Source organism: Megalops cyprinoides, chromosome 4, assembly GCF_013368585.1.
Source record: "Megalops cyprinoides isolate fMegCyp1 chromosome 4, fMegCyp1.pri, whole genome shotgun sequence".
Lineage (NCBI taxonomy): Eukaryota > Metazoa > Chordata > Actinopteri > Elopiformes > Megalopidae > Megalops > Megalops cyprinoides.
Genome location: NC_050586.1, coordinates 43,247,073 through 43,274,605, shown reverse-complemented (window position 1 = coordinate 43,274,605; position 27,533 = coordinate 43,247,073). Strand labels below are relative to the sequence as shown.

Here is a 27,533-nt window from a genome sequence, read left to right as displayed (position 1 = left end):
AAAAGTATTTCAGCAGTGTGGTATAGTAGTAGGTGCAGTTATTGGTTAGGAAACACTGAATACCTTTCGTTTGGAATGTTCCTTGTCTCCTAATGTCACCCAGTTTGTTCAGTGTAACTTAGCTTTATTTTGATCGATAATTTTAATGGCAGACCTAGACTATTTTTGTTTTAACTGAATTACAGAGAATACGTATTTAGCACAAATGCTTTCAATTGGAATGATACTGTGCATAAGTACTGATGCAGAGAATGATGATCAGCCACTGGCAAGCTAGTGAGTGCTAGCTTTGCAGCAGGGCAAAGTGGGTTTCAATTCAGGTATTTGCCAGACATTCAGATTTTGAAAAAGCTCTTAATTGTCACGTTCAGTTGCACTTAAACTAGGGTCAACCCCCAAAAAGTCTTTGCTCCTGTATAGGTATGGTGTATGCCCTGCCGTATCTGCCATTCCCAGTAACATGTAGAAAAGATAAGGTATGCCAGTTGCTTTGACTAAGTGTTTACTTAACAAAAGTAAGGTATTGTCACTGGTTGTACCAAGATTAAAAGGCTTGGAAACAGGCTATATTCTATTCATACCAATGCAATCAGTGTAACTCCAGGCCAATCAATTTGGTTTGGCATTTTTTATTTGCAAAAGAAAACACTGCATATTGACATACAACATTTATAGCAATGGCATTTACAGGGAAATGTGGGTTAAAAACGTCATTTCAGGATAACTTTGCTGAGCAAATAACACAACATAGTTTGCATTTTACACTGTCCATTTTACACAGCCGGATTTGTGATTTAGCAATTCAGGGTAAATGCCCTGCTCACATTTTTCTCTTCCTTTCTTAATTATTATTTCTGAAAACCAAAAAAATGGTGAAAGTTAAACTGTGCAAATTAAATACATTCGATGTGGGTCATTTAATTATTTCATTTTATTACAGCACTGCTGCTTCCTCTTTCCTTTTGACACTGTGTGAAAATGCCTAAACTATGATGAGGCCTTGCACTAGCAGGAATAGATGCAAAGGACACTGAATCATCTTCTCAAGAAAAATGGACAATGTACGTATGTGGGCTAAAAACTTACAAATCACAGGGCTTAAACAGACCTGCCATTATTATTACAGCGGTGTAACAGACAAAAGCTACAAACGCTAAATATAGTGGTGGCACTGTTTTCAAAATTTCTCCTCCCTTGGCAGTGAATATTTGTAGTGCGTTTTTAGAGGTGGTACTTTAGAGGCACACATCCACAATCACCAATCCAAGTGACAGTCAATGACCCTACAAAAATAAATTGAAACTCACCAGTCATGGGTGTATCAGCTGTAAGTTCAATTGCATATACACCACCAGTCAATCAACATTATTGGTCCTTTTTGACTGTCACATGTCAGAATGTAATATTAAAGTGCAAACTGTTGTTTATATAGAATATTCATTTTCAGGTGTTTATTGCTTTAACACTTGAAATGTAATCAAGTAACAGTCACCTTTTTGTGTTATACCAGTGTTAACCATGCATATTTATTAATGAATCATATGTTTCCAGTCTTTATTTTATTTTATAATAATTTTATTGTTCTTGTCTGTCACACTGAACACTGAAGTTTTTATTATAACAGAGGTCAAAAGCCCCTGGAAGGAAGACACTCACCTGACTTATCACCACACCATTTCTACTAAATAACCAGGTTTATTTTCAATAGAAATCAGGATTATAGACTTTCGATTAAAACAATTTCCCGTGGCTGATATTCCCCTTTCATTTCACATTGCTGTTGAGTGGTTCCTCCTCCTGGTCAAGTGGCTCTCCTTTCTATGGAAAGACATAACGCTTACAGCCTCTGTGAAGTTGACCATTTGTGAGGTCATGTCTCAGATGAGGGTTCCTCCTGGGGGAGATCTGAGGCCTGGTCTATTAACAAGCTTTGCCCCCTCTCCAGTCTGTTCTTGTCTACCAAACGGAATGATTCCATGAACTCGTTGATGTCAATGCAACCGTCCTGGTCAGAATCAATACTGACCATCAGATCGGAGATGACCTCATCGCTGATTTCCACATTGAGGTAGGCGCTGAGCAGTTTCCATGTCTGACGGAAATCCTCAAAGGAGATTAGGCCTAAAATAGACATGAGTTTTGGTTCAGACGTCCTTGAAAATAAGGAGTCTCACCAGGGCGTTATGGCTCTATCCCTTCTCAGAGAATTGTAAAAGTTATTGTATAATCACTGCCTGGAATTTCGCATTAAAAAGATGGATTGGATATAGTGGCCCAGCAGTTGCTTAGATGCAGGGGCTGAAATTAGGCCTCAGAAAGCAAAGGTGATGGACAGGTCTGGGTTGCAACGTGATACAGTAGTAAAGGGAACAAAGAGAGGAAGCGAGGGGGAGATAAAGAAACCGGTCATCCTTAACAGACATTGAGAGACATGCACGTATGAATTGGTTATAGCAAGACCGTGACAATTCTTTACCTGTTATCATATGCCTCCATCACAAATTCTGACAATATCATCAGGGCTAATGTGACTGGACAGAGGTGGCAAGTCCTTGCAGGTGCTATGATTAGGCAGAACAATGAGACATTTCCCAGTATGTCTCTAAGTGAGCTGTCATATGAATTTGTCTTTTCTGTTAATCAAACTGTTCAATGTGTAGTCAATCGTTTATTTGATAAGTGTCACATTCAATTTACAAATTCAATAATTTAATTTGTGAGATACAAATTTAGTCAGTTCTTGGCACTGATATCGCTCTATTTTTTAGCTATGTTTACAAATTAGCTGGAAACATTTGGTGGTCAGTAGCCACCTTTGTAGTTAGTTATCTAGGTAGTTTTATATTTTGCTAATTTTACTTTTGGTAGCTGGGTTGCTAGTTACCTGCTAAATTAAAACATAGAATTAGCTATGCTTCAACTAGAAGTTCTGTCTTTCACCATTGTCCTGTCTGATAATGAGACACCACACTTACTGTACGACATAGCTTTCAGCTATGTCAGCTATGTTAGCTTTCCTTCATTAAGAGTAACTAGTATGCTTGAAAACATGTGTTTGTCCTAAACTTTATGTTGCTAGTTAGCCATCTAGCTATATCCATACATGTAACTATATCTGGTGGGTGACCCTCAAGGCTCTGTACTTAGACCCCTCCTCTTCTCTCTTTTCTTTTTACGTGCAATCCATCGGCTCTATCATCTCCTCCCATGGTTTTTCATATCATTTCTACACCAATGACACACAACTCTTCCTGTTGTTTTCGCCAACTGACACACAGGTTTCTGCACAGCTTGCCTGAAAGACATTTCACAGTGGATGGTGGACAACCACCTGAAGCTGAACATGGCTAAAATTGAGATGCTTTCATCCTATCCAAGTCCTTGGCATTTCAAAAACTCCCCCTCAGCCTAGACTCTACAAGCCTTACCACCAATAGCACTGTCAAAAGCCTTGGTGCAATGCTTGATAGCCAACTGTCCTTCTCCTCTCAGGTGGCAGGAGTGAGTCGGGAATGCAGATTCTTCTTGTACAACATTCGGAAAGATCCACCACTATCTGACCATGTACTCTACACAGCTCCTAGTTCAGGGCGTGACCCTCTCACTCCTGTCTACTGTAACTCCCCCCTTGCTTGTCTTCCTGCCTGAGTAGTCAGACCCCTGCAACTAATCCAGAATGCAGCTGCACGACTTGTCTACAATCTCTCTAAATGTAGTCAAGTTAATCCTCTCCTCATCTCACTTCATTGGCTTCCTTCATTACCCACATCAAGTTCAAAACCTTGGTGCTGGCATACAAGACAGTGATTGGGACAGCCGCCTCATATCTACAACTCGTCTTCAAACCCTATGTTCCCTCAAGATTTCTGCGCTCTGCATCTACAGGGCAACTGACTGTCCCAACCCGACAGTCCCTCTTCTCAGGCATGATCCCTGAATGAATTTCCCACAGAGGTTAGGACAGCTGAATCACTGGCCATCTTCCGACGCAGACCCACCGCTTCAGACTGCAACTTGGTCACACTTCAGTCCCTGCTTCCTAACACCTGCTAACTCTAGTATTTTATTTCATGTGTAGTATTGTGATGTATTTTAATTCTGTGCTCTAGAGACTGTTGTATCGTAGTATACTTGGCTTCTGTCAGATTGCACAAGTTAACTTGTCGTAGGGCTTGAATAGTGTTAAGTCCATGCTCACTGGTCTGAGAGTGTTGTTAGCCTGGTCTGACACTGCTCCTCATTTAAATTTGAATGGATATACTGATGTTCTATTGTGTTGGAAGTCCCTCCAGATAAGAGCGTCTGCTAAATGCAGATGCTAAAAGCCACTAAAGGCATCTTTCACAGCTTTCTGTTTTACAATACAAAGACAATAAAAAGAACAGTGAGGCTTTAAATAAATACCTGAATCCACTTTGAATACTCACCTGAGTTGCCTGTGTCTACGATTCTGAAGATCGTCTCGAGGGTGGAGCGATGTCTGTACAGAGTCTCTAGCAATCTCTGGTGTACATTCTGGATGGGGAGACAAAGCACAATGTCACTTTAGAGACATTTTCTAAGATTAACAATACAGTTAAAGTTAATGCATTAGTAACATATTTGCATATCATTAATACCAGCCTGCTGTATGTATGCTGTATTACAATTCTAGATCTGGTCCTGTGTAATAATCCTGATAGAATCTGCAGTACTGAGGCAGGGGAGCCACTCGGAACAAGTGACCATAGTGCACAGTTTTTTGGCAAGTTAAGTCTGCATTCTCCAATGCTAGAGTTTTCAACTTTAGACGACTTGACTTTATTAAAATGCGTGATTATATACGTAATATAAACTGGGTACCCCTTCTAGACGGCAAAACTGTGAAAGAAATGTGGAGCATTTTTAAAAGAATTATTCTGGATGTACAGCGTAAATTCATTCTGCAAGTGAGAAAAGGGAAGCTGAAAAAGAAGCATCCACCATGGATGAATAAGTCGCTACAGGACAGTTTGAAACAAAAAAGGAAATTATTCAGAAAATATAAGTTGGACGGCTCAGAGAGTAATAAGATTGAATACAGTAATATGCACACTCAAGTTAAGAAAGAAATAAGGGAAGCTAAAAGGCGTTTTGAAAGACAGATTGTACTAGATGCAAAGAGCAACCCTAAACTCTTTTTTCAATATTATAGTCAAAAAAGGATAGTTAAAGATGAAATAGGAGGTATAAAAAATAAGGATGGAGTTATGGTTTATGATAACAAAGCTATTGCTGATACCCTAAACAGTTGCTTTGTGGAGAGTTTCACTAGTGAAGTGTTTTCACATATGCCTTCAGGTGCATTCAGTTCTCAGAGTCTTATGGAGGAAATTGATTTAGATGATGCAGAAGTACTAGATAAACTTCAAAAACTTAAAACAAATAAGGCAGCAAGCCCTGATGGAATATATATACAAGGGTTCTCAGGTAACTAGCGGAAGTGGTTTACAAGCCTCTGACAGTTATTTTTAAGCAATCCCTTAAAACTGGAGAAATACCAGATGACTGGAAAAATGGCAGTGTAGTACCTATCAACAAGAAAGGAAACCAGACTGATCCAAGAAATTATAGGCCTGTCAGCTTAACTTATATCACATGTAAATTACTGGAATCCATCATTAGGGATAATTTGGAATTATTCCTGGAACGAAATGGTGTCTTAAATGATAGCCAACACGGTTTTCGCAGGGGGAGGTCGTGCTTAACAAACCTCCTGGACTTCTTTGAGGAAGCTATAGCATGTCTGGACTCAAACCAAGCTTATGATATTATCTATTTGGACTTTCAATAGGCATTTGAAAGGCAAGTTCCGCAGGAGAGGCTCATAGTGAAAATGAAATCTGCAGGAATTACAAGAGCTATCACTGAGTGGGTTCGAAGTTGGTTGTCTAATAGAAAGCAAACTGAAACTGTGGGAGGAATTGTATCAGAGCAGGGTCCTGTAGGAAGTGGAATCCTGCAGGGATCGGTGTTGGGGCCTTTGCTATTCCTTATATACATAAATAATCTTGATGCAGAGGTTAGTAGTAGAGCAGATGATACAAAACTAGGGGGTCTAGCCAACAGTATAGAATCAAGACCTAAACAGCATCCAAAAGTGGGCAGATACCTGGCAGATGACATTCAATTTAGCTAAATGTAAAGTCTTGCATGTGGGAAATGAGAACCTCAGACAAGACTACTTCATGGGGGGACTAGAATGTGCTCAATTTGAAAAAGACTTGGGAGTAATAGTTTACCCAAGCTAAACAGGATCTAGGCAGTGTGCTGTAGCAGCAAAAAAGGCCAACAGGATGCTGTGATATATAGCCAAAAGTATTGATTATAAATCTAAGGAGGTTATATTGAAATGGTACAATGCTCTAGTCAGACTGGAATACTGTGTACAGTTCTGAGCACTGCACTATAAGAAAGACATTGAGGTTCTTGAAAAAGTTCAAAGAGAGGCAACTAAATCAGTTCCTGGCATGAAATATAAAAGCTACGAGGAAAGACTTAAGTCACTTAACCTATTTAGATTTAGTGATAGGAGGCTTAGGGGTGATTTAATAGGTTTTTAAATTTATAAAAGGACTCAATAAGGTGAACTACAATACATTTTTTAGGGTGAATTCAGTCTGTAGAACAAAGGGACATAAATGGAAACTAGTTAGGAGTAAGTTCCTAACTGATATAAGGAAGTATTATTTTACACAAAGAGTCAGGTCATGTAGTTAAGGCAGAGACCCTCGCTGTGTTCAAGTCCAGACTTGATGCAGTATTGGATACTCTCTAATTGTAATGGCGATCTTAGTTGAGCCGAATGGCCTGTTCACATCATAATATGTTCTTATGTTCTCATGTTCTTTTTATGAGTCATAACAATAGTAAAGTCAAGATAACAATGAGGACGGTTTTATAGCAGTTCTTTCAGTTCTATTCTCTGCAACAGGAATGTGCATGTATTGATTTTAACACCTCATTCGCAGGTTCTTTGATGGCTAGCTCACAGAACCAGGCCTGGTAGTCAAGCATGCCGTCAGGGGTGCAGGTCACCAGCTGAGTGCGCAGAACCCGCCAAGGCAAATTCAGTCTTAGCACTTTCTCCACTGCTTCAGCCCAGTTATTCTGAGAGATGAAACCTGCAGTGAGGTGAAGGGAAGAAAGGGAAACCATGTATCACAGTGCCCTACAGAGGAAGGGTTAATGAAATGCCCCCTGGAGGCCAACTGCAGTCGTGCAAATCAGTTTTACATTGGGAAGGATGTGCAGGCTTTTGTAAAGCTGGTATGTTTCAATCTGAACAATTTTGTTGTGGATAGAATATATTTTATTCTTGAATATTTCATTAAAGCATGTATAGTATTAGAGTTCACTTTTAAGATACAGGGTTGATCTATAGCCATATGAAAATTAAGATTCGGGGTGTCTAATCTGTTTTAATTTCTATCAGCAAATTAAGATATCATTACCTTCATACAATACACAGATTACACTCAGGATAAAATTGTATGCTAAATCTCCTTGTGTTATAGTAGTAATAACGGTAAATAAAGTAATAATGCTTTGGACAAGATCTTGTATTATAAAAGTAGGGTTTTCTGTAGCCCACCATCTCATGTCATTTCTAGAAATTGAATCTCATGCACCAAATCTTTGCTAGCGAGGTTCAGGAGAGGGAAAAACATGGCACAGTACCATAAGGAAAGAGGGGATCACACAGATTTAAACCATACAGAAAGTACATTACAGAGCTTCACTTAGTAACAGGCCTAAAATGGCAGGGGTTTGGTTTCAGGCCCATGCAATCAAAAATACTTCCCTTACTTGTCACAAATATTGATCAATGCATTCAGCTTGTGGACCACTAGATGGTGTCCCACCACTGATTGAAAGCATGGCTCAGGAGTGTGTTCTATGTTCAATATGTGTAAAGACCCATAGAGTCACTGGTACACTAATGAGACACTAATGAGACTAACATTAGAGCACAGTTTCACATTTTTCTTATGCACCTATTCAGTTAGTTACTCATTTACTCTAACCCAGTTCAGAATCTCAGTCTTAAATGCACATACAGCATTCAGTCATTCAGCATTAAGTAAAATTTGTTTTACTACCAAGAATTATTCAAAATTTTGCAAAGTATCTAAGTGTTTAAATTAAATAACATAATCAATTTTCAGCTTTGAACTGCCTTATTTTTGCCTCAGCCTGTGATATTTGATCTTTAGAGCAGGTCTTCATTAAGGGTAGAATCATGGAAATGAGAGTCTGTTTTGCAAATACAGTCAAATAAAAGGCAGAGTACCTGTGTTCTCCTGGTCATACTCCTGGAAGGCACTGATGAGATCTGACTTGTGTGCAAAGAGCTGCTCTCTCAGGATCCTTAGGGCAGAGTGCTCAGCATGTCCAACACTGTGAATAAGCCAGGAAAGTAGAGGAGACTGAAGGAACAGGGGACAAAATGGGGGCTAGGAACTGTACATAATTTGGTCAGTGCAGCCAATGTACATACAATATATGGGCATATACTGCAGATAGCTACCTGCAGGATTGCTCTCCATTTTACCTTTGCCTCAGGCTTAGTCCTCGAGTCATATCACTGGCCTGGTACTGAATGAAATGAGGCACCAGATCTGGACCCAGTCTAATGTAGGCACCTCTGTTACTGCCCACCTCATAGTAGTTGGAGGCAGAAAAAATTGTCACAACCTATTCAAACACAAAACAAGAGCAAATTAGAGCTCTCTTTCTTTAAAGATGACAAAGCAAACTGATCTGATAAATAAGTTGTGTGTCTCTGAATTTGAGTGATTTTTAAAAATACTTTTTAAATGTTCATTAGCTACATTATTAGGAATGTTTTCTCCCACACATTCATGTAGCATTGTTTGAAATTTGGTTGATGTATGTTCAATGAAACACTTTTCAGTATTTTCACATGAATAAGTACTTGAAAAAATCTGGCCTACAGAACTACTTCTGTGTCATTGTAAAACTCCAGCCTTCTTGGAACCCACAAAGTAGCTCTTTTCAACTCCTGGTTTTGCTATGCAGCTTTCTCCCATGTCATTTCATGGAATATGCCAAGCTTTATTTCTTAATATTATAAAGGGCTTTTAGCTTTCAAAATGTATATCCAATTCAAAGTCAAAAGTCAAAGTCAAAGTCAACTTTATTGTCAATTCTCCAATATGCACAGGACATACGGAGAATTGAAATTGCGTTTCTCTCAGGCCCACGGTGACAATACAACAGTTCGACATAACACAATGACACTGAGAGACAAGAACAAGAATTTTCACAGAAAATGAACAATGAAAATGAAAACAGAAAATGAAAATTGTAGTTGTAACTGTGTTAATGTCAGGACCTCTGCCTGCGGTCCTCCTGTTAGATGTGTTTTCCCCATCTGTCTTTATGGTTGTATCTTTGCTTTTTGTTTTTGTTGTTGTCTTGCATGTGCTTTTGTTTACAGACGCCATGTTCTCCATCATCCCGCCTCCTGTCCTGTCGGTCTGCCCTCCCAACACACCCACCATCAGAAACTCATTCTACTCACCCTGTTTTGTCATTATTTGTCTATGCATTTAAACCCCCCTGTTTTCCCAATTCTTTGCCAGATTGACTCAGTGTATTTGGCTGTTTTGTTCCAAGCTTTGTACATTTGTGTCTGTGTGCCTTTTGGATTTCCCTTTTGCCTGCTGATTTGGATTATTCTCTGCCTGATTGTTGCTGAGCAATCTGCCTGTTTTTTTTTACTTTGACTCCTGCCTGTGCCCATTGCTCCTGTCTGCCTATCTGATCCCCTCTGCCTGTACTAGGATTCTGATTTTGCCTTGTGTTTTTTGAATTGGTTGTGTGTGTTCCGACCTTCTTGGCTTTTTGACCTTGGACTATTTCGCGACCTCAATTTTTGGCTCTGAACCGTCTATAAACACAGAAATTTCACTAGTCTGGTCTGCATCTGGATCCTTCTCTCATATTCCTGACAGTTAAGCCTTTGTAGTGCATACCTTACCTTGCGATTGTGGCAGAACTCATAGCCCTCCTGCTTGCATTCATGGGAGCGAATAAGCAGATGCAAGTTGTGTCTGTTCAGGACCTCATCCGTCACGTCTGGGCCCCAGTAACACCCACCACCCCGCAAGTCATTGGGGATGCAGCCATCCTGAGGCATGGGGTCACTCCACAAAACGTCCACAATCTGCAGTCAAATGACAGGCTATAGAGACGGGTCCGACCATGTTCCACAAGCACACTCAATGATCAATACCAGAAGGTATTGAAAGACAGATAACAAGTCCTGCTGAAAATACAAAGTAACACTGCCAGGTTGACAAAGTTTTATAACCACCTACTACATCATGTTGAGCCAAACAGAATAACACTGCATTTCTACTCATTAGACATCCATATCTTCTTGAATGTCACAGCCAGAGAGAGCTATGAAGAATTACCTGTTTCCATTCCTCACTGTTGACATCGTAGAGCTCAGCGGAGTCAGAGTCATTGTCAAAGGGAAGGGACTGGTGGAGGTCCCTGTAGGACCAGCTGAACCGGGCTTTCCTCCGTCGCTCCACCAACTCCTCCTCCTCCTCCTCTGAGCATTTTAGCCTGTCTGAGAAGTCCTGCAGTGATCGCCGCTGGAAATCGTTACGGGAGCTGAAGGGGTTCCGGTAGGTCAGAGAACCCTGCCTCCATCTGACAGGGCTGTTTTTGGGGCCCCATGATTCGTCGTCCATGTCCGAGTCTAAAGATGAGTGTCCCTCTGAGTCAAGTCTCTTCTTCTTTGGAGGCCTCAGTGCTGATAGATACTGAGAGACAAAACCATACAAATATGAATTATAAAATATAACAGGAAGCTATGCATTCTAGAACCAGTTCTTGTTGACAACACAAAGGTCTCTCAGGAAGGCTAGATGAGCGTGCTATCCACTTCGGGTAACAGCAATGCTTAAGATTCAAAATAAGGGGCACTTACTCTGTGTCTGTCAGCTTTAGTGATGACACTGAGGTCAGTGGTGTCAGAGATCCCTCCATGCAGAATCAACACCTTTTGGTCAATTACCGTTGCCAGGGGCAACCAACTAAAGATCTTATGGAGCAGCTTCAGAATTCTCTTCCCGTGAAGCTGAGAGATCACAACAGAGAGACATTTTTCATGCACTCTAAAAGCTAAAACAATTATGTTACACTACAGTTTCAGTATGGTCACCTGACAGTTATTGTGATTGGAACACTGAATCTTTTTATGCTTTTTTTCCTTTTATGCATCGCTTTTTTTTGGAAAATGTTGATCGTACATTACACTACTGTCACTGTGACAACCTCTGAACTTGTGCAGGAGTGCTGAGGTGAGACAGATGCAATCCTCTGACACACTTGCATACATTCAATGGCTATTTTCTCTGCTATGCAGTGCATTTCAGGCAATGCATCACAGTGAAGTGGGTGCTGATTGGACGGTAGACACTACTCCACTGATTTACAGTTGTCTGATGAATTGCAGTGTACCTGAGGCCAATAAGACGAGGAAGCCCTTGCCAATCTACCCAGATCTGGATACCTAGATCCACTGCTGTAGAATACTATTCAAATGACACGGACAGTTTCTGAACCTGGGTCTTAGGGCTTAGCTTGTGCTCAATGTGACCCCCGGTTAACATATTTTTATGTAATAATGATTGTACCCACTACAGTCTATGTAAAGCTACCTTCTGCAGAGGGTAGGACAATTTGAAATCAGGTTTGTACAGGATGCGAACATGGTGCAAAATAACTTTTAACTGCTCACTATTTTCATAAAAGCTGGTAAAAAATCTGTACTTCAAATGAATGAATTAATTAATTTTAATTAATTTCAACCAAACCTCCTAGTAATTACCTCAGAGGGTTAATGTTAAAAGACGTAGTGACATGAATACTTTTAAAAGGAAAGTTAAAACAAAACAATCTCTTCAGCAGGGTATACAGGGGCAACTGTGTCATTTAGAAAGCTCTTTAATGTTAATTGGCCCATAGCCAGGGTGGAATTCAGCTGACTACTAGAAGGCATTCCGTTGTTGTGAAGATGTTGTAATCCTCTTAGCTGTAGTTCGACCTACACCATATGTGAAAATAGCCACAGCAGAAGTGGCCAGAGTCTCCTCTTTAACTCTAGGGCCTCCAGTCTTTAGACTGCTGGCTGCAGTTATAGTTGGAATTTCAGAGGTGATATTAAGAGAATGTAACACAAAAAGTCACACGGGGTGTTGCCACAGTTTTGTGAGCTGACCCAATGGTCAAGCCACAAAGTAAATTGATGGTAAATTAATGGAATGCAAACAAAGGAAACAAAACTTACCTTATATTTACTCAACACTTCCTTGGTGAAGCCATACCTAAAAAAACAGAGTTTTAAACAATTTCTCCTATTGATTTCACAAAAACATTTGAATGCATGCAAGTCTGTAATTAATAGTACCTAAGGTTAACAATGTGGTCCTCATGGTTTCCTCTGTTAAGATGAACATCATTCGGGTACAGCAGTAGGAAAGCAAATAGGATGAGAAGTATCTCGATTGAGTCCTTCCCTCGATCCACAAAGTCCCCATTGAAAACATATGGCTTCTCCATTGATGGCACACCATTCTAAAGAGTTACACAAAAGGATGCATCAGTGTTTTCCTGTATATCTGACTTTTTGGGGCCCTAATCTCATGCTCACCTGCAGCAATACATGAGCTTTATATAAGAAAGATCACTGATACTAATATTACCCACCTTATAAAATATTAACAGCAAATCTTCAAGTTGCCCATGTAAATCTCCTGACAAGTTGAAATAAACAGGCAATATTAATACCTTTGTCATTGGCGTCTTACTTCAACAAAGCTCTAAACTAAAGAAAATGGGACAATGGGTCATGCATGCACATAAATTGCTGGAACATCGTAGCATAAATGGTAATGATTGACCATTATGCTCCACACAAAACAAAAGCTAGACTAAACTAAATTGTGGAGGCCTGTAAGGACAGCACAGATCTTACCACAGATAGTGATCTCTTTGCTGTTGCAGGTAGAGATCCGATTGATATTTGGAAGGGTTTTGAGCAGTTTCCAAGTTTCCAGGAGAAGCTGGAGGACATATCGAGAATGGAGCTGCTACTAGGAAAAACACAGAAAATGAGGGAATGAGAGCCCTTGTGGTCAAAATATGCATATGTTTTAACATTTAAACCATTATGGATCCTTAACTTAATCCAAAAATAAGAGAACAATGGAATGCAAAATATGCATCAACACAACACTCATCAAACATAGTACAATGTGTAATATTTAGTAATGTTTACACAGTACAATGTGTAATATTAAGGAGAATTGGTCAATTATGTTTATATCGCCTCAGAATGGTGTTGATTGTGTGGCAGAGAGTATTTGTTTACAGCCCTATTTACTAAATTTCACTCTGAAGTACTTACTTTTTTGTTCTTGAAGGCCACCACTAATTCATTTGCCTGAACAACAGTGAGAGGGAAGGTGAGGTGAGGTCCAGAGTAGATTTCTGGCACTTCAATGTTCTTGTAACAGAAGTACCTCTCCCACTCCACGTCACGACAGATCTCATTTTCCCTGAAGATGTGAGAGATCAGGTTTCCTGGATGGGACAAATGACATACATTGGTCTTTGCAGCAGGGTTAGAATGTTGTAGTTTGAAGCTACCAGATAAAGACAGGAGGAAGGCCTTACGTTCACTGCTAGCTGGTGTGAAGTGATCGACAAGGTAGCCCAGGAAATTGTACAGCTGTTTGAGATAAACAGAATACACAATTTAAACATGTGTCAAACACTGATTCATATATTGAATGAGGGCAACCCATAAAATGTACTAATTTCAGAGTGAAAAATGACAAAGTAGAAAAACATAAAATTTGTTGAAAGTATTTTCGATGCAGTAATGAACGTTACCAATATTCTAACAATTCATTGGTCAAGTTTCACTTTACTTCACTGTATTTTTCATGAGAAAAAAGTGGTTCAGTCAGTCAGTCAGTTCAGTCGGTGAGTGACCCTAACAGAGTTCCTAGAGTAGTCAGAGCTCACAAATCTTTATTAGAGCTCACAAATCTACAGCTTCCAGTATTGTAAAACATACTGCAAGAATTTGTCTAGTTGTAAACACCAATAATATCCATAATAACCAAAAAGATGTTTAGCCTTTATCTCAGGGCCAACGTAATCAACCCTTAAGATTTGCTTTGAGAAGGTTTTACATCATTAAATAAATATTAATTAAAAAAAATATTAATAATATATATATATATATATATATATATATATATATATATAGTTTTCACAATTTATTGTCCTAGATTCCAAAGTTATAAAAATATTAAAGCATTTTTTTTTGCAGGTGGTCTACACAATATTGTACATCATGACAAATCAAAAGAAATGTCCAAAACCTTTAAAAAATTTACAATAAATAAATAAATAAAATTGAGATTTAAAAAGTATTCATACCTTTCATAATTATAAGGCTATCCTTGCACAGGTGCAAGATATTGTCTTATAAACTAAATAATAATAAATAAACTAAATAATCCACCAGTGTAGGAAGTTAGTCGATCACCTGTTTTGAATTATTTCAAGACCCTCCTTCTCTATAAGGTCAAGCAGTATGGTTGGATTTTCCAATGAAAAATCAAAATGAAGAGAAAAGACCATTCAAAAAAGGGAGGGATATAATTGTGGAGAAGCAAAATATGGGGAAGGATACAAGAACATTTTAAAGGCACTGAACATATGTCAGAGCTCAGTGGCGTCCATCATACAGAAGTGGAAGAAATATGGAACTATAGCCACACTGCCTAGGGCAGGCTGCTCCCCTAAACTTAATCACTGAACAAGAATAGCACGTATCAAAGAGGCTACTGTGTTGCCAACTGTCACTCTAACCGAGCTACATTACGTTATTAGCATTTAGCAGATGCTCTTATCCAGAGCAACTTACATTGGTTACAGCTTTTTTTTTTTTTCTTTACAATGTTACCCATTTACACAGCTGGATTTACTGAGGAAATTGTGGGTTAAGTACCTTGCCCAAGGGTACAGCAGGAGTGCCCCAGTGGGGAATCAAGCTGGTAACCTTTCGGTTACAAGTCTTGCTCTTTAACCACTATGCAACACTGTCGCCATGGAGTGAAAGGAGAGGAGGAAGTTTGTGTTTCAGCGGGACAACGATGGATTAGCTTAAAATGAAGAAAATTGACGTACTTAGGTAGCCCAGTCAGAGATCTGACCTTAACCCCATCCAACATCTCTGGAAAGACCTCAAAACTGCTGTCCACTGCTGTTCCCCAAGTCACCTGGTACAGCTTGAGCAATTTTGCCAGGGGGAATCAGCTAATATTGCTCCATCATGTTGTACAAAATGAATTAACCCAATAATTCTCAAGAACACCCATTATTTCAAGTGTCAAGTATGTAATTACAATCAAGAGTCTCAAGCCCAAACAGTGATAGATTTCCAAGGAAGGAAGTTGCTTGTCTAAAGTGCAAGTCCATGATGCTTACATAGGTTAACTACTGTAGCATCATGACTAACATACTAAAGCTTCAAGCCAAATGATATTCCATTATTCTATTCTATACTTTTACCAACTGCTAAACAGTACTATAGCTACTATATCAACCTTTACCTCATCAATGCACATGTCATAGCGTGCTCTATTAAATTTCACTATACTTGCTTTCCCTGGTGACCTTAACCATGCATGCATGCATACAAATCTGAGCATACAATATACAGTGAAAGGTGGTCCTCTATAATATATACCTACTAAGTGTTTTACCATGCAATACCATGCCTAGTAAAACACTAATACTTGATCCACTTCTGTAGTACAGAAAAAGAAAAACATACATGCAAACCAGAAAGTTACCTCCTGGTATCTGGGCCTCACCTTTATCTGGTCCTGCAGTCCTGCATATTCAATAGACTGGAAGATGTTCCAGATGCATCTGCGTCTCATCTCCATGCGGGCGACGTATTGACGGTACCACCGCTGAATTAATATCGCTGCTCTCATTGCTGGGGGGGGGGGGGGGGGAAGCAAATGTGCATTTTCTGTATGTAGCTAGCTATCTTAATTGTTTGGTAGCACATCTAAGGCAGAGTTCCTACAACTCTTGTCAGTTCCTTAAATTTATTCATTTCTGGAATCAAGAGCTGAGGTGAACTGACACCAACAAAAATGTTCTCTCATAGACATAGGTGGGTTATTTTGAATGAAATGTCAGGCCAACAGGCCAAATTGTGTAGACTGATTACCATTCACCTACACCACTGATACTTCAAATTGTGAGTTCAGTCCACAGCTTAGTCATTCCAAATACATTTGTACACTCTGCTGAATTCACCTTAAAGGTGATGGACTGGATTAACGTCTCTGCAATGGCCCGAGTCACGTATAGAGGAGGAAATACTGTTGCCTTACCTGTAGCAGCTACATGCCATGGTGCAGAGAAGAATAAGTAATGGTGGTTAGTTTGTTTCCCAATATTTCATTAATTCATTTTTTAAATACATTGAAAAAATGTCCCTAATAATAAAATTAATCAAATGGCCCATTTCACTCCAACTCTTGAAAAAAAATATTGTCACCATGCAACTCAATGTTGCATGTATGATGATTTTAGATTTAACTGACTTAAGTTCAGAATCAATGGCACAAAGTAATTTTAATAAAGTTTGTAATAAAGCTATGTACATTGTTATAAAATATTTCATAAAGCAAGTTACTCCCTTTTATTTTTGAGTATCATCATTATTTATAAATTATTCTAAAAATATTTTTGAAGACACTCTAGAATTGCCATTACTATTTTGTATGTAAATAATAAATTCCACACCATGGTTGATTTAATGTACCACTTAGCTACAGTAGTTAAACAAAAACAAATCTTTCCTTTCACTTGCTGTTGATGAACACTAGGGGCTTCATTTATAAAATGGTCTTACGCACAGATTTGATCTTAGAACGTGCGTACGCTCAAATCCACGCCAAAGTTCAGATTTATAAAAACGGTCTTTGACGTGGAAAAGTACTTAGCTCCACGTCAGGTTCCAACTTAGCATACGCACTTTCCCTTGTGGCGATGTTGGAGTACTGCAGCTATTCGGAAATCTCAGAGCGCCAACCAGGGTTTCCGTTAGGATTTTTTCTTGCCGGTCCGATATCCGGAAAGAATGTATTTTACCGGACAAATTTGAAACTTACCGGTAAGGTTTCAATAACACTCTATGTTACAAACGCAAATATAATGTACACCTAGGTTGACGAAAGAATGACAACAACCTCAAATCAGTTTGACTACTTAATGAACAGTAACGATTAAGCAAAACGAACAGTGACGATTGAGCAAAACCTCAACATTAGCCGCTAAAATGTAGGCTACGTTTTGTATGAGTATTATTACCGGACATTTTGACCGCAAGTTTTTAATTTATTGTTTTTTTTTTTTTTTCATTAATTTTACCAGGCAAACCCTGGTAAAAACCCTGTCGTCTGCTGCCTAATTGTTTCCTCATTATTATTATTATTAGTAGTAGTAGTAGTAGTAGATGCTGTTGTAGTTGTATTGCCAGATTGAACACATTGCTTAGGCTATTGTAATGGTTTGCACAATAAAGTTATCAATAAATTAAAACAATACAAGCTAGGCTACTTGTGGAAAGCAAAAAACACACATTGGTTTTCCAAAACTACCCCTGTCAGCATAACTGATACATCCTTGAAGGAAATTTATTTAATATACATATTATGGTTCCACACGTGTACAACATTTCGGTCAATCCGTAGGCTATAAAATGTCCAATAATGCAGTGGTGTGCAAGAGGAAGTATGGCAGCACTGGCACTTCTCAAAGATATAGCCAACCGCGCAATAGGAAGGGAACGAGTTTACAGATCGGGCAGACGTCTTTGTGCATGATGACGAGTGGCTAAGTAGGTACCGTTTGCTGAGAGCTACGCCCAGATGGCACGTAGTTGGTTTTAGTGGTACCGCTACTGGAAAGGCTCCCAAACAGCGTCCCTGCACGCATCTGCACCTCCGCCAACAGGACCTCGATTTCGGCCTCGCTAAAATTTTTTCTTGCAGCTCGCCATTATCAAGTAGAGCAGCGTTTCCTAAACCTCTCCTGGAGGACCCCTTGTCCTGCATGTTTTAGATCTCTCCCTGCTCCAACACAGCTGATTTAAATGATCACTTTGTTATTAAGCAGCTTCAGGAGCTCACAACGAGGTCGAAAAGGTCAAAATGTCCGGTAATAATGGTCATACAAAACGTAGCCTACATTTTAGCGGCTAATGTTGAGGTTTTGCTCAATCGTTACTGTACATTAAATAGTCAAACTGACTTGAGGTTGTTGTCATTCCTTCGTCAACCTAGGTGTACATTATATTTGCGTTTGTAACATAGTGTTATTGAAACGTGACCGGTAAGTTTCGAATTTGTCCAGTAAAATAAATTCTTTCCGGATACCGGACCGGCAAGAAAAAATCCTAGCGGAAACCCTGGTTGGCGCTCTTAGATTTCCGAATAGCTGCAGTACTCCAACATCGCCACAAGGGAAAGTGCGTATGCCAAGTTGGAACCTGACGTGGAGCTAAGTACTTTTCCACGTCAAAGACCGTTTTTATAAATCTGAACTTTGGCGTGGATTCGAGCGTACGCACGTTCTAAGATCAAATCTGTGCGTAAAACCGTTTTATAAACGAGGCCCCAGGTCCTAACCAGTGTAGTTGTTGCAAAGAGTGAGACCGAATCAATTCCTGCTGTACAACTCAGTCCAGTAATATATTATGGCGGCAACTGTGGCATCCACCAAATATACAGACTAACGCTATCATGATTTTCCAAATACGGTACCGAAAATTAATTTTATTTTAAAACTACAGTTACAGAATGGAAAAACTCTTCATTCCCGGTCTTAAACTATAGTTAACATTGACTGTGACAAAATACTGGAACGGATTATTACTGCCTTTAAGGGTGAAATGGAAAGCTGAAAGCTAGGGGCCAGATCACCTATTTCTGATGACAGTATGCAGGATGATCCCATTTCAGAGGAAATTCAATGATATTTTTTAATGTAGATTGACTAAAAATGTCCAAAATTGCCTAATATCAAAGCCAACATTGGGAATACCAACAAGCAAACATTTTACATTATGCATGTATAGTGTTTATGATTTTATTAACAGATTTTTTGATACTTATAAAATAAATAACCCTTAACAAATGAAAGATAGTAGCACAAGACCTTACCTGTGCCTGAGATGCTCCCTTAGAGGATTCAGAAGGACAAAACAATTGGTTAGGTCATTTAAAAACATCTAACATATTTTAAAGTAATAAACTGGTTACATGATTTTGTATAAACACATTCACATTAAATAAAACTGACTGAAAAGGCAAATATTCTAAGTATATGGTATATGAAAAGTATTGAACAATTAATCAGTTTCACTTTTTTAAGCAATACTGCACAAATATGAGTCATGGATGAGTCATAGGGTTACCTTTTCTGCATGCTTTTGATCCTATATCACTTGATTTTGTGACTCCACATCCCATGGCCCTTTGCTCTGCTACTGTCATGAAAACAAATTGTCAGGTATCAGTGAAGTCCACAATCAGTCTCAGATTCCAGCAGACTGACTCAAGTTTCCATCACGTCAAAGTAATGCGATCTGAGACCTGCTGTAAGGGTGGTGCGTGGGTGGACAGAAGGGAAAATAGCAGTGGAGGAGACGTGTTCCTGTGGTAACAAGAACCAGGTGGCTTGCCGTCTAATCTCCAGTGATTCCCACCCGGCCCTTGATCCTGACCTTCCTGATTGGCCTCAATCCTTCTCATGTACTTTCAGGTTCATGTTGTACATGAGTATATAGGAGACAACTTCAGAACACCCATGCTTTAATGAATTCTGTATGGTTGTGTTGTAATTTATTCCTCCATGATGTGTCGGTACATAAGTATTTAACACTTCTGGACTTCCTTCTTCTGTTCAGTACAATGGGATGATGTATCTTCAATGGTAATTGCGCACATACCCATCTTGTTTTTATTCTGACAACAGATATCTGTGTGTCAAATTCTGATTTTGTTTGCATGGGATGAAATGGTATAATTTGATTATGAACAAGTGAGTTTTACTGAGGTTTGGAACATACCCCTTGGTGTTAATTGCTCAGGGTCAACCAGTTAAATCATTTGCCTTGACTAGATGTGTGTTAGGAGGATTGGGACTTCCTTGGCTTTGCAGCAGAAACTTAGAATCATTTCAGATATTTGAGGCAATGTGATATTTAAAGGAACACAATTCATCAATAATATGATACAGTAAATTGAGCCTAAAAGATAAAACAGATTATTTTTGACAAAAAGTTTAAATTTTGACTATGACATAAAAATATACAACTTAAACCATCTGGCCTTGAAACCCAAAATATTTCAGGAAAACAAGCTAGTCTACTGCAACCAGTTACAGTGATAAGCAACCATTGGCCTTGTTTCATGGCTGTAATGGGTGTTCATGCACTTGTGTATACTGTTGTATCTTGCCAATTGTTTTTTCGAGTAGCTCGAAAAGCAATTGGAACCAACAAATTTACAATGACCTTATTATGAAACAAAGTCCACTGCTGCTCTTCCCTTAGTCATATAACATTGGTTTTGGGAATTAAGTCTTTACAAAAAAGCCTGGATATTATGCAAAACAGAAAACCGCAGCACGTACCTTGTCACTGTGTCTTCTCTGTAAGCACACCCCCGATCCACCTCACATTCACAGTCTTTACATTCTAGCAAAAAGCATGTCCACCTTCTTGTGACCCTCACTCTGAAACTTGTTTAAGAGGAGAGAGGAAGCATGCAGTAAGACAATTTGTTAGACCATAGAAATTAGCAAATGATCCCACTAAATCACAGGTTTCAGCTGCAGTAGGGGTGCCTTTTGCTTAGAGGTCTAAGATGTTGCTACACCAAACAGGGCCCTAAACATACTCCTTGTCTAATGACTTTGTGGTTCTTCCATTCCCCTCTTCCAAGCTTTTGATGTACTTAAGTGTCTGTCTTAGCCCTTTTGATCACTTAATCAAGATAATAAGGCCAAATTGGATTAGGATAATACCTCCACGCGGCTAGACCCTTCCTTATATAGGAGCATAGTATAACTGCTAAAAGGCAAGAACTGGCAAACGCCTGTGTCCCACCAAGCTATGTCAATAGTTTGAGGTGACATTGATTCTAACTTAAGGTTGGGGTTTGCTTTAATTGAATGTGAGTGCAAACAAACATCTAGCAATGACTTAATAGCTACATTATACTATGGAGCACAACGCACCAATTTCTATGCCATGGAGGACACAGTACCAATTTATCCACTCTCTACACCCACTGACGCCCACCCCATTCAGAGTGAATTTTCATTTTATTTTAACATTTCCATACAATACATAATTTTAGCTGTGGGTTATGTTTGGATAAATGCCTTATTAACAAAGCGTTGGGGAAGGAATTTCTTAATGATGTCATTATAACCTGTAAATGTCACAGATTTACAAAACAGTGCTGCATCCCTTTCTCCCCTCAGATTCCCAAGGGAAATAATTTAATACAAATATTTTTCCACACTTACTGGTTTAATCTGTCTGCTTGTAAATACAGGGGTCTGTGGAGTGATAGATGTGCTATACATAAATGAACGTTCACAGGGAAACATTTTTTAAACATTTTTTATTTATTTACTAAAAACAGTTGAAGGTCATTATCCACAAAGCTATTTGTACACATTTGTGTACAAGCAACTGTACACATTTGTCTTACAAGCATTCTGCACTCCAATGTCTGGGAAGGAATTTCATTTGAAGTGTTAAATTTAGTGCTGCTGCTCGTGCACCTGTTATACATGTCCTCCCCAATAAAGTACCCTCAATGAAAACAAAGCCTCCTTTGTGAAGTGTTGTTCCAGCCTCCTCTTTACACAACTATGCAATAGTTTCTATGTTTCCCTGATTCTCTTTGTGGTATTGTCTAATGTGCACAACATGTAGATTGTAGCTACAGTTTTCCCCATGTTTTCACCATTAACAGAGTGAAAGTTGCTTCCAATTTCAGTCTTATCTATTCTATATATCACGGGGTCATTCGTTTTTTTATTTCTATCAGAAACCTCAACAAAAGTTCATTCCTGTAACCCACAGCACTGTATGGGTAGGAAATTATCCCTTTCAAACAATTTAGTTTGCATTTTTACTCTGAGATTGTCTAGAATTCAATCTCTAATCTATGGTCTAGTGTTGTTTTGAATTTGCCCAAAATCTCTCTAACAAAGATTACTTGTCCTTGAACTATAGATATGAATTGTAAATTTATTTCTGTTTATTTTCAGGTTTCGTCTTTTACAATTAGAGGCCAGCTGTGTTGAGTGGCAGCCATGCCCCCCAGAAAGGATGGCGCCCACTCTTGGAACAGTATCTTATCTCAAAAGAGATAAGGGGCCAACGAAAACCCCAATCAATAGGCCTTGTGTTGTCCGAATCTTTTTTGTTCAGCTTCTTTTACTTTTTGATAATATCTAATTGGCCCATGTTTGAGTGCCATCCTTATAGGCATCTAAAATGTATTTATACTGATAAATGTCAATACACTCCAGGCCTGTGTCTGTTAGTTATTTATGAGGTGTAGCACAGCTTCTTATATGGAAGGAGATTTTGCAGGTCGAAAATTGACTATGTTTGAAACCCTTATTTGGTCACCATTATTTGTGCACATACTAGTATTTTGCTTGTAGAAGTTATTAGGCGGTGCTTAGTATGATGTACCCAGCATCATACATCCTAAGTTCCTGTAACGCTGTCATTGCTGTCAAATTAACTCATTTTCATGAGACTTCTTAGATTTTTCTTAGATATTGTGAGATTTAACAATATTTCAAGATATTTCAAGATATCTTGAAGCTATGATTCAAAAATAAATATTCAACTGAAAATAATTTTACTTATTTTGAAATTTCAATCTGTAAAATAATTATATAGGTTTTAAACATCAAATATTAAATTGTAGAAAACACTCAATTCTAATTCATTCATGTCATTCATTCATTTATTTTAAAATCTCTACTGTAAAAATATTTAAAATAAAATAAATATGTTCAGACCTAAATCTGTTTTAAACCTTTTGAAATATATAAACATATAACTAACTCTATTTGTGACTGACTCTATTTGTGACTGAGGCAGAAAATGAGTCAGACAGAGTAAAGGGGAAGCTCATTGTTTTGAGACTATGAACTTACATGCAGAGACAATATGTCATTATCTATTTTGATAGACAAAGAAATATTCCAACAAGGAAATAAATTGCCTAGGGAACTGCCCATCACCTGAAAAGGGTTCAGGTTAGAATTAGGGTTGTGAAATGTAATCCTAGATCTGCACTTATGGGCAATTAACTTCATCCTGAACTGCTTCTTGAGCCAAAGGCAGTAAGTGCTACTAAGTTGTACATGCTAAGGGAATGGGCAACAATACACATGCAAAAACAGCTGATAAATGATTTAAATCAGGCTTTAAAAAGCAAAATTAATATTTAGCAGAAACTCATTGTTAACACACATGTTAAACCTGAGTTTCAGAAATAAATTGGGATCCCAAGTAGCACAGTGGTTAAGGCACATATACTGTGTGTGAGCTAGGCTATATGGCCCAGGTTCAATCCCAGCTCTATCATCAGCCAGAGCTGACATTAGCTTTATTCCAAAGGACAGGGGTAGGTATGTCAGCAGAGGCTTCTCATCTGCCTGATCTCAGCCCTCAGCCCTGAAATTTCTCAGGTACCTATGACTTTGATGACATCAGTGGAGCAGTGTCTATCCTCACATGAGTGCCCACTCTACTGTAGTGTGTTGTATGAAAAATGCATTGGCTGCATGCGAGTGTAACAGAGGATTGTAATCATCTCACTTTAGCACTCTTGTGCAAGTACAGGGATTAGCAAGTGAGATGAGCCTACTACTGTATACTACTACTACTGTATACTGTTAAAATACTACCATATGTATTTTAACAGCATTTATATATTTTGACATTTTTTATGTTAGAATCTTAAGATTTCACCTCAATCTAGAAAAAAAAGTCGATGCATAGGCCCAGGTTCATTAAAATGACCTGTGTCAAAGATATAGCATTAAAACCAATAAGTAGCTTTAGGGACAAAGCAGCAAATATATGCTCTGCTATGGCTAAGGAGAAAGACCATTATTTACTCATCATTAAACTCTTTCTTCTGATGTTCACTTACAGAGAGGTTTTACTGTGTAGTGTGGGTGTAGGACAAAATCTGTATGAGGGCAGGAAGATTTGGGCAGGATTATAAACTATAGAAGAACAAAACTGAAATCCTTAAATGGTAATGTGTTACAGTACATGTGTGTATATTTATGCTTATAAACATATAACTATAATGTAGATCAGAACTCTGATGTTTTCACCTCAACCTTGAATTATGGGCTAAAGGTTTACAAAAATATGATGAAAATGTTTGTAAGTGTCTAAAGAACAAAGAGTCCTGGACTACTGTCTTAGACACTATGTGGCTGTAGTTGATGCCAAAAGTGTGTATAGTTCTCATCTTTCTTGTCTTTCACGTGGAAGCTCCTGTGCAGCACCCAAGCAACTTATATAATAAGTCATATTTATTGTGCAGCTGTAACAATTAATTAGTATTGTGTGTTTGCAGGTCCAAAATAAAATTTATTATCATTTATTCATTTTGATGTGTTACATGATGTAAAATATGGTGAGGTGTATATAGATGTAGTGTAGATAAAGTGGGCAAAGACTGCAGCTGCTATTGTTAGCTGAGTGGGTAAACTGTAAATTAATTCAGATGGTGAATGCACATCCACATTACAGCTTTTGTGCACTGACCACCAAGTATTTTACTGTCCAGCATCCCTTATGACCAGTATACAGTATGATGTTGGGCATACCAGTATTAAAGTGCATTGTTTCATAGGAGATTGTGACTAGTGGGCATCCTTTGTAAAAGTTATGGTTTAGTAATGGTTAAGTCTGACTAATGTTTTATAGTTACATTGTTTTGTTTTTTGTATTGACCAAGATGGCTCTGGGAACATAACAGCTTCTATCTTGACCTCTGTGCATTTGTCTAAATCATTTAATAGTGCACAGCTCTGGTGCTGCCATTCCTACTGAAATGTTTTGGGGGAGCTCAACCAACTTTGACTCAGGCATTTCTATTCAGTATTACTGCATGTAACAGTATGATTGCACTTTTATGATCAGAAGTGATCATTGGGGACTTATTTTTCAAAATGTGTTTTTTCCACTGAATTGAGATTATGGGACTTTGTCTGATTTGACATTTAAATATAACCAAAACTTTTACCTATTATTTTTTAATATTGAGATTACTTTCATCCAAAAACAAAAGATCTTTCTGCTCTTTTAAACTGGAGTCAGCTGTTGACCTGAGTCAATATACAGTCATACAAGTATGTGTGACATATCGAACTTTCAGGGAACCTATCATGCTTTGCAAGCTAGGATACATCAGACTTAATTCACTTTATTGAAGATGGGCAGACAATCCATCTGAATATGAAAGGCTTTTTAACCACTAAATCTTCACTTGAATAAATTTGACACTATGTCACTGGCTTGCTGAGGTGCCTGGACAAAAGGAAAACTGCAGGATCTGCAGATCATCATAAAGTCTAGCAATCCACAGGTATTGTGTAAACATTAAAGGTTGTTTAATCCAAAAAAGGGTCCAAGGGAGTTTCTGAACTTCATGGGGAGTTCAAAATCAGATACTCAATCACAGAGACAGGGCAGCTGGTATGGGAAAAGTGCAGCTTAAATGAGCAGATGTCTCCTTCAAAATATTTATAACATCTTGTACTATTTAACAGAAATTTAATTAAATGCAAAGTTCACAAAGACTTTATCTTTAATTGTATTCTAACATCTAAAGACTGCCTGCTTCAACAAATCAGCCTGTTTCACTTGGACTTGATGTGATAGTATGAGTCTATATTTAGTAATGGAATGAAATAAAGATGACCAGTCTGTTTGCCAAGGTAATCTAATTTTATGCACCCAGGCTGCACTGCATTAAAATATGACCACAACAAGTAGTCCTGTTTATCTCCATCTGTCAATATGGCCCTGGCATTTATCCCAAATGCTTCATGAACATTTGGAATTATGGTGCATTAATTTAGCTCAGACTAGAAGTCTTCTCCAATGCCAAACAATTTTTGCATTTGTTTATTCAGTAGAAAATTACTATCATATCAAAAATCGAATTAATTCATATAATCATATCATGGCCTTATCGAGATGTATGCATTATCTCAAACTCTGCAATTCATCTGCACTCATAAATAGTTTGCGGTGCCATAGAACATCTGTCCTTGAATGGCAGGTGCTCAGCAAAAACAATTGTCCTTCTCTTATCTTAGATATTTTCTGGTGTTTCAACAAATGCCAAAGCTCACAGGAGTGAATGAATGTGGCAGCTTCCTCTCCAACATGGTGCATCTGGGTTTCTCCTCCCTGTGGTTACTTCAGGTCACACAATCAATACCAAATTCAGATCAGATGTTGTCTGACCCTGCAGTCATATGCCTTAAAACAGTTTTTAAAAAATTAACAAAAGAATCAGGAATTTCACTTTGAAGGTTTATTACAATTTGATCATTTTCAGATTTTATTTTTTAGAAATAAAAACCAAATAGATTAACAGAAGAGAGGGGAGGCATTTGTTCATCTTTAAGTATTAAAAGTAGCAGCTGGTCATTTTGTTTAGCATAAACTAGACAAATAGCAAACAAAACAAACAACACGATTACAAGAGATCAAAAATTTATTAAAGTAATTACACATTTTCCACCAAGGCAGTACTATACTACACAGTACTGTAAATCAACTTCCACATTAATTGTGTTTCAGAAGAATATCCTAGGTTAATCTTGGAAACTGGGGCCCAGTTGTTCAAAAAGTTTAATCTGGATCAGAATGATCCGGATTTGGAAATCCCATGTTTTGCTATCCAGGATCAGGTAATCCATTTTACTTTTGTGCCAGTTTTTCAAAGCAACATTGGATCACCCTGATCCAGATACAACTTTTTCAAGATTACCAAATCCGGATTACCAGTGCTCAGAATGGGACTACATATCACAATGTAGGCTACTAGCTATGTAAAGAACAACAGGTAGAATAGCCAGCGTGGGGTCACTTTAAGTGTTTTTATTGAAACTAGTAGAGACAGAAAACAGCACAGGGAGTGTGCAACATAATACTTGCCTGTATTGTCCTGCTCAACATCGCTACCAGGCGCAATGTCCCTCTCTGTGATCATGTTTATGATGCACCTGAGCCTGTTGAAGACCCAGACCAATCTCCGGCGTTCTCTCAGAATGAGGGACTGACTTGACGTGCAATA

General features: G+C 38.4%; 1 protein-coding gene across 1 annotated transcript; it reads right to left on the bottom strand.

The window, feature by feature from the left end:
- Positions 1 to 1,870: 1,870 nt before the first annotated feature.
- On the bottom strand, positions 1,871 to 27,449 carry LOC118776503 (serine/threonine-protein phosphatase with EF-hands 2). The gene is made up of 18 exons (XM_036526864.1): positions 27,395 to 27,449; positions 21,650 to 21,691; positions 19,577 to 19,633; positions 15,954 to 16,087; positions 13,738 to 13,792; positions 13,469 to 13,644; positions 13,037 to 13,151; positions 12,769 to 12,815; positions 12,470 to 12,636; positions 12,350 to 12,386; positions 10,988 to 11,137; positions 10,464 to 10,820; positions 10,025 to 10,210; positions 8,573 to 8,715; positions 8,312 to 8,418; positions 6,979 to 7,142; positions 4,428 to 4,515; positions 1,871 to 2,121 (listed from the first exon to the last, which is right to left on the bottom strand). The coding sequence occupies exons 1-18, from the start codon at positions 27,447 to 27,449 to the stop codon at positions 1,871 to 1,873; spliced, it is 2,331 nt and encodes a 776-aa protein (XP_036382757.1).
- Positions 27,450 to 27,533: the final 84 nt, after the last annotated feature.

Bases quoted from the DNA above. Each gene is read 5' to 3' on its own strand.
- LOC118776503 (XM_036526864.1), bottom strand. From the start codon at position 27,449: ATGATCACAGAGAGGGACATTGCGCCTGGTAGCGATGTTGAGCAGGAC. The intron at 13,152-13,468 runs GTAAGTACTTCA...TTTTCCTAGTAG, and splicing joins TGGCCTTCAAGAACAAAAAA to CAGCTCCATTCTCGATATGT. The intron at 12,816-13,036 runs GTAAGATCTGTG...TCAACTTGTCAG, and splicing joins CAAAGAGATCACTATCTGTG to GAGATTTACATGGGCAACTT.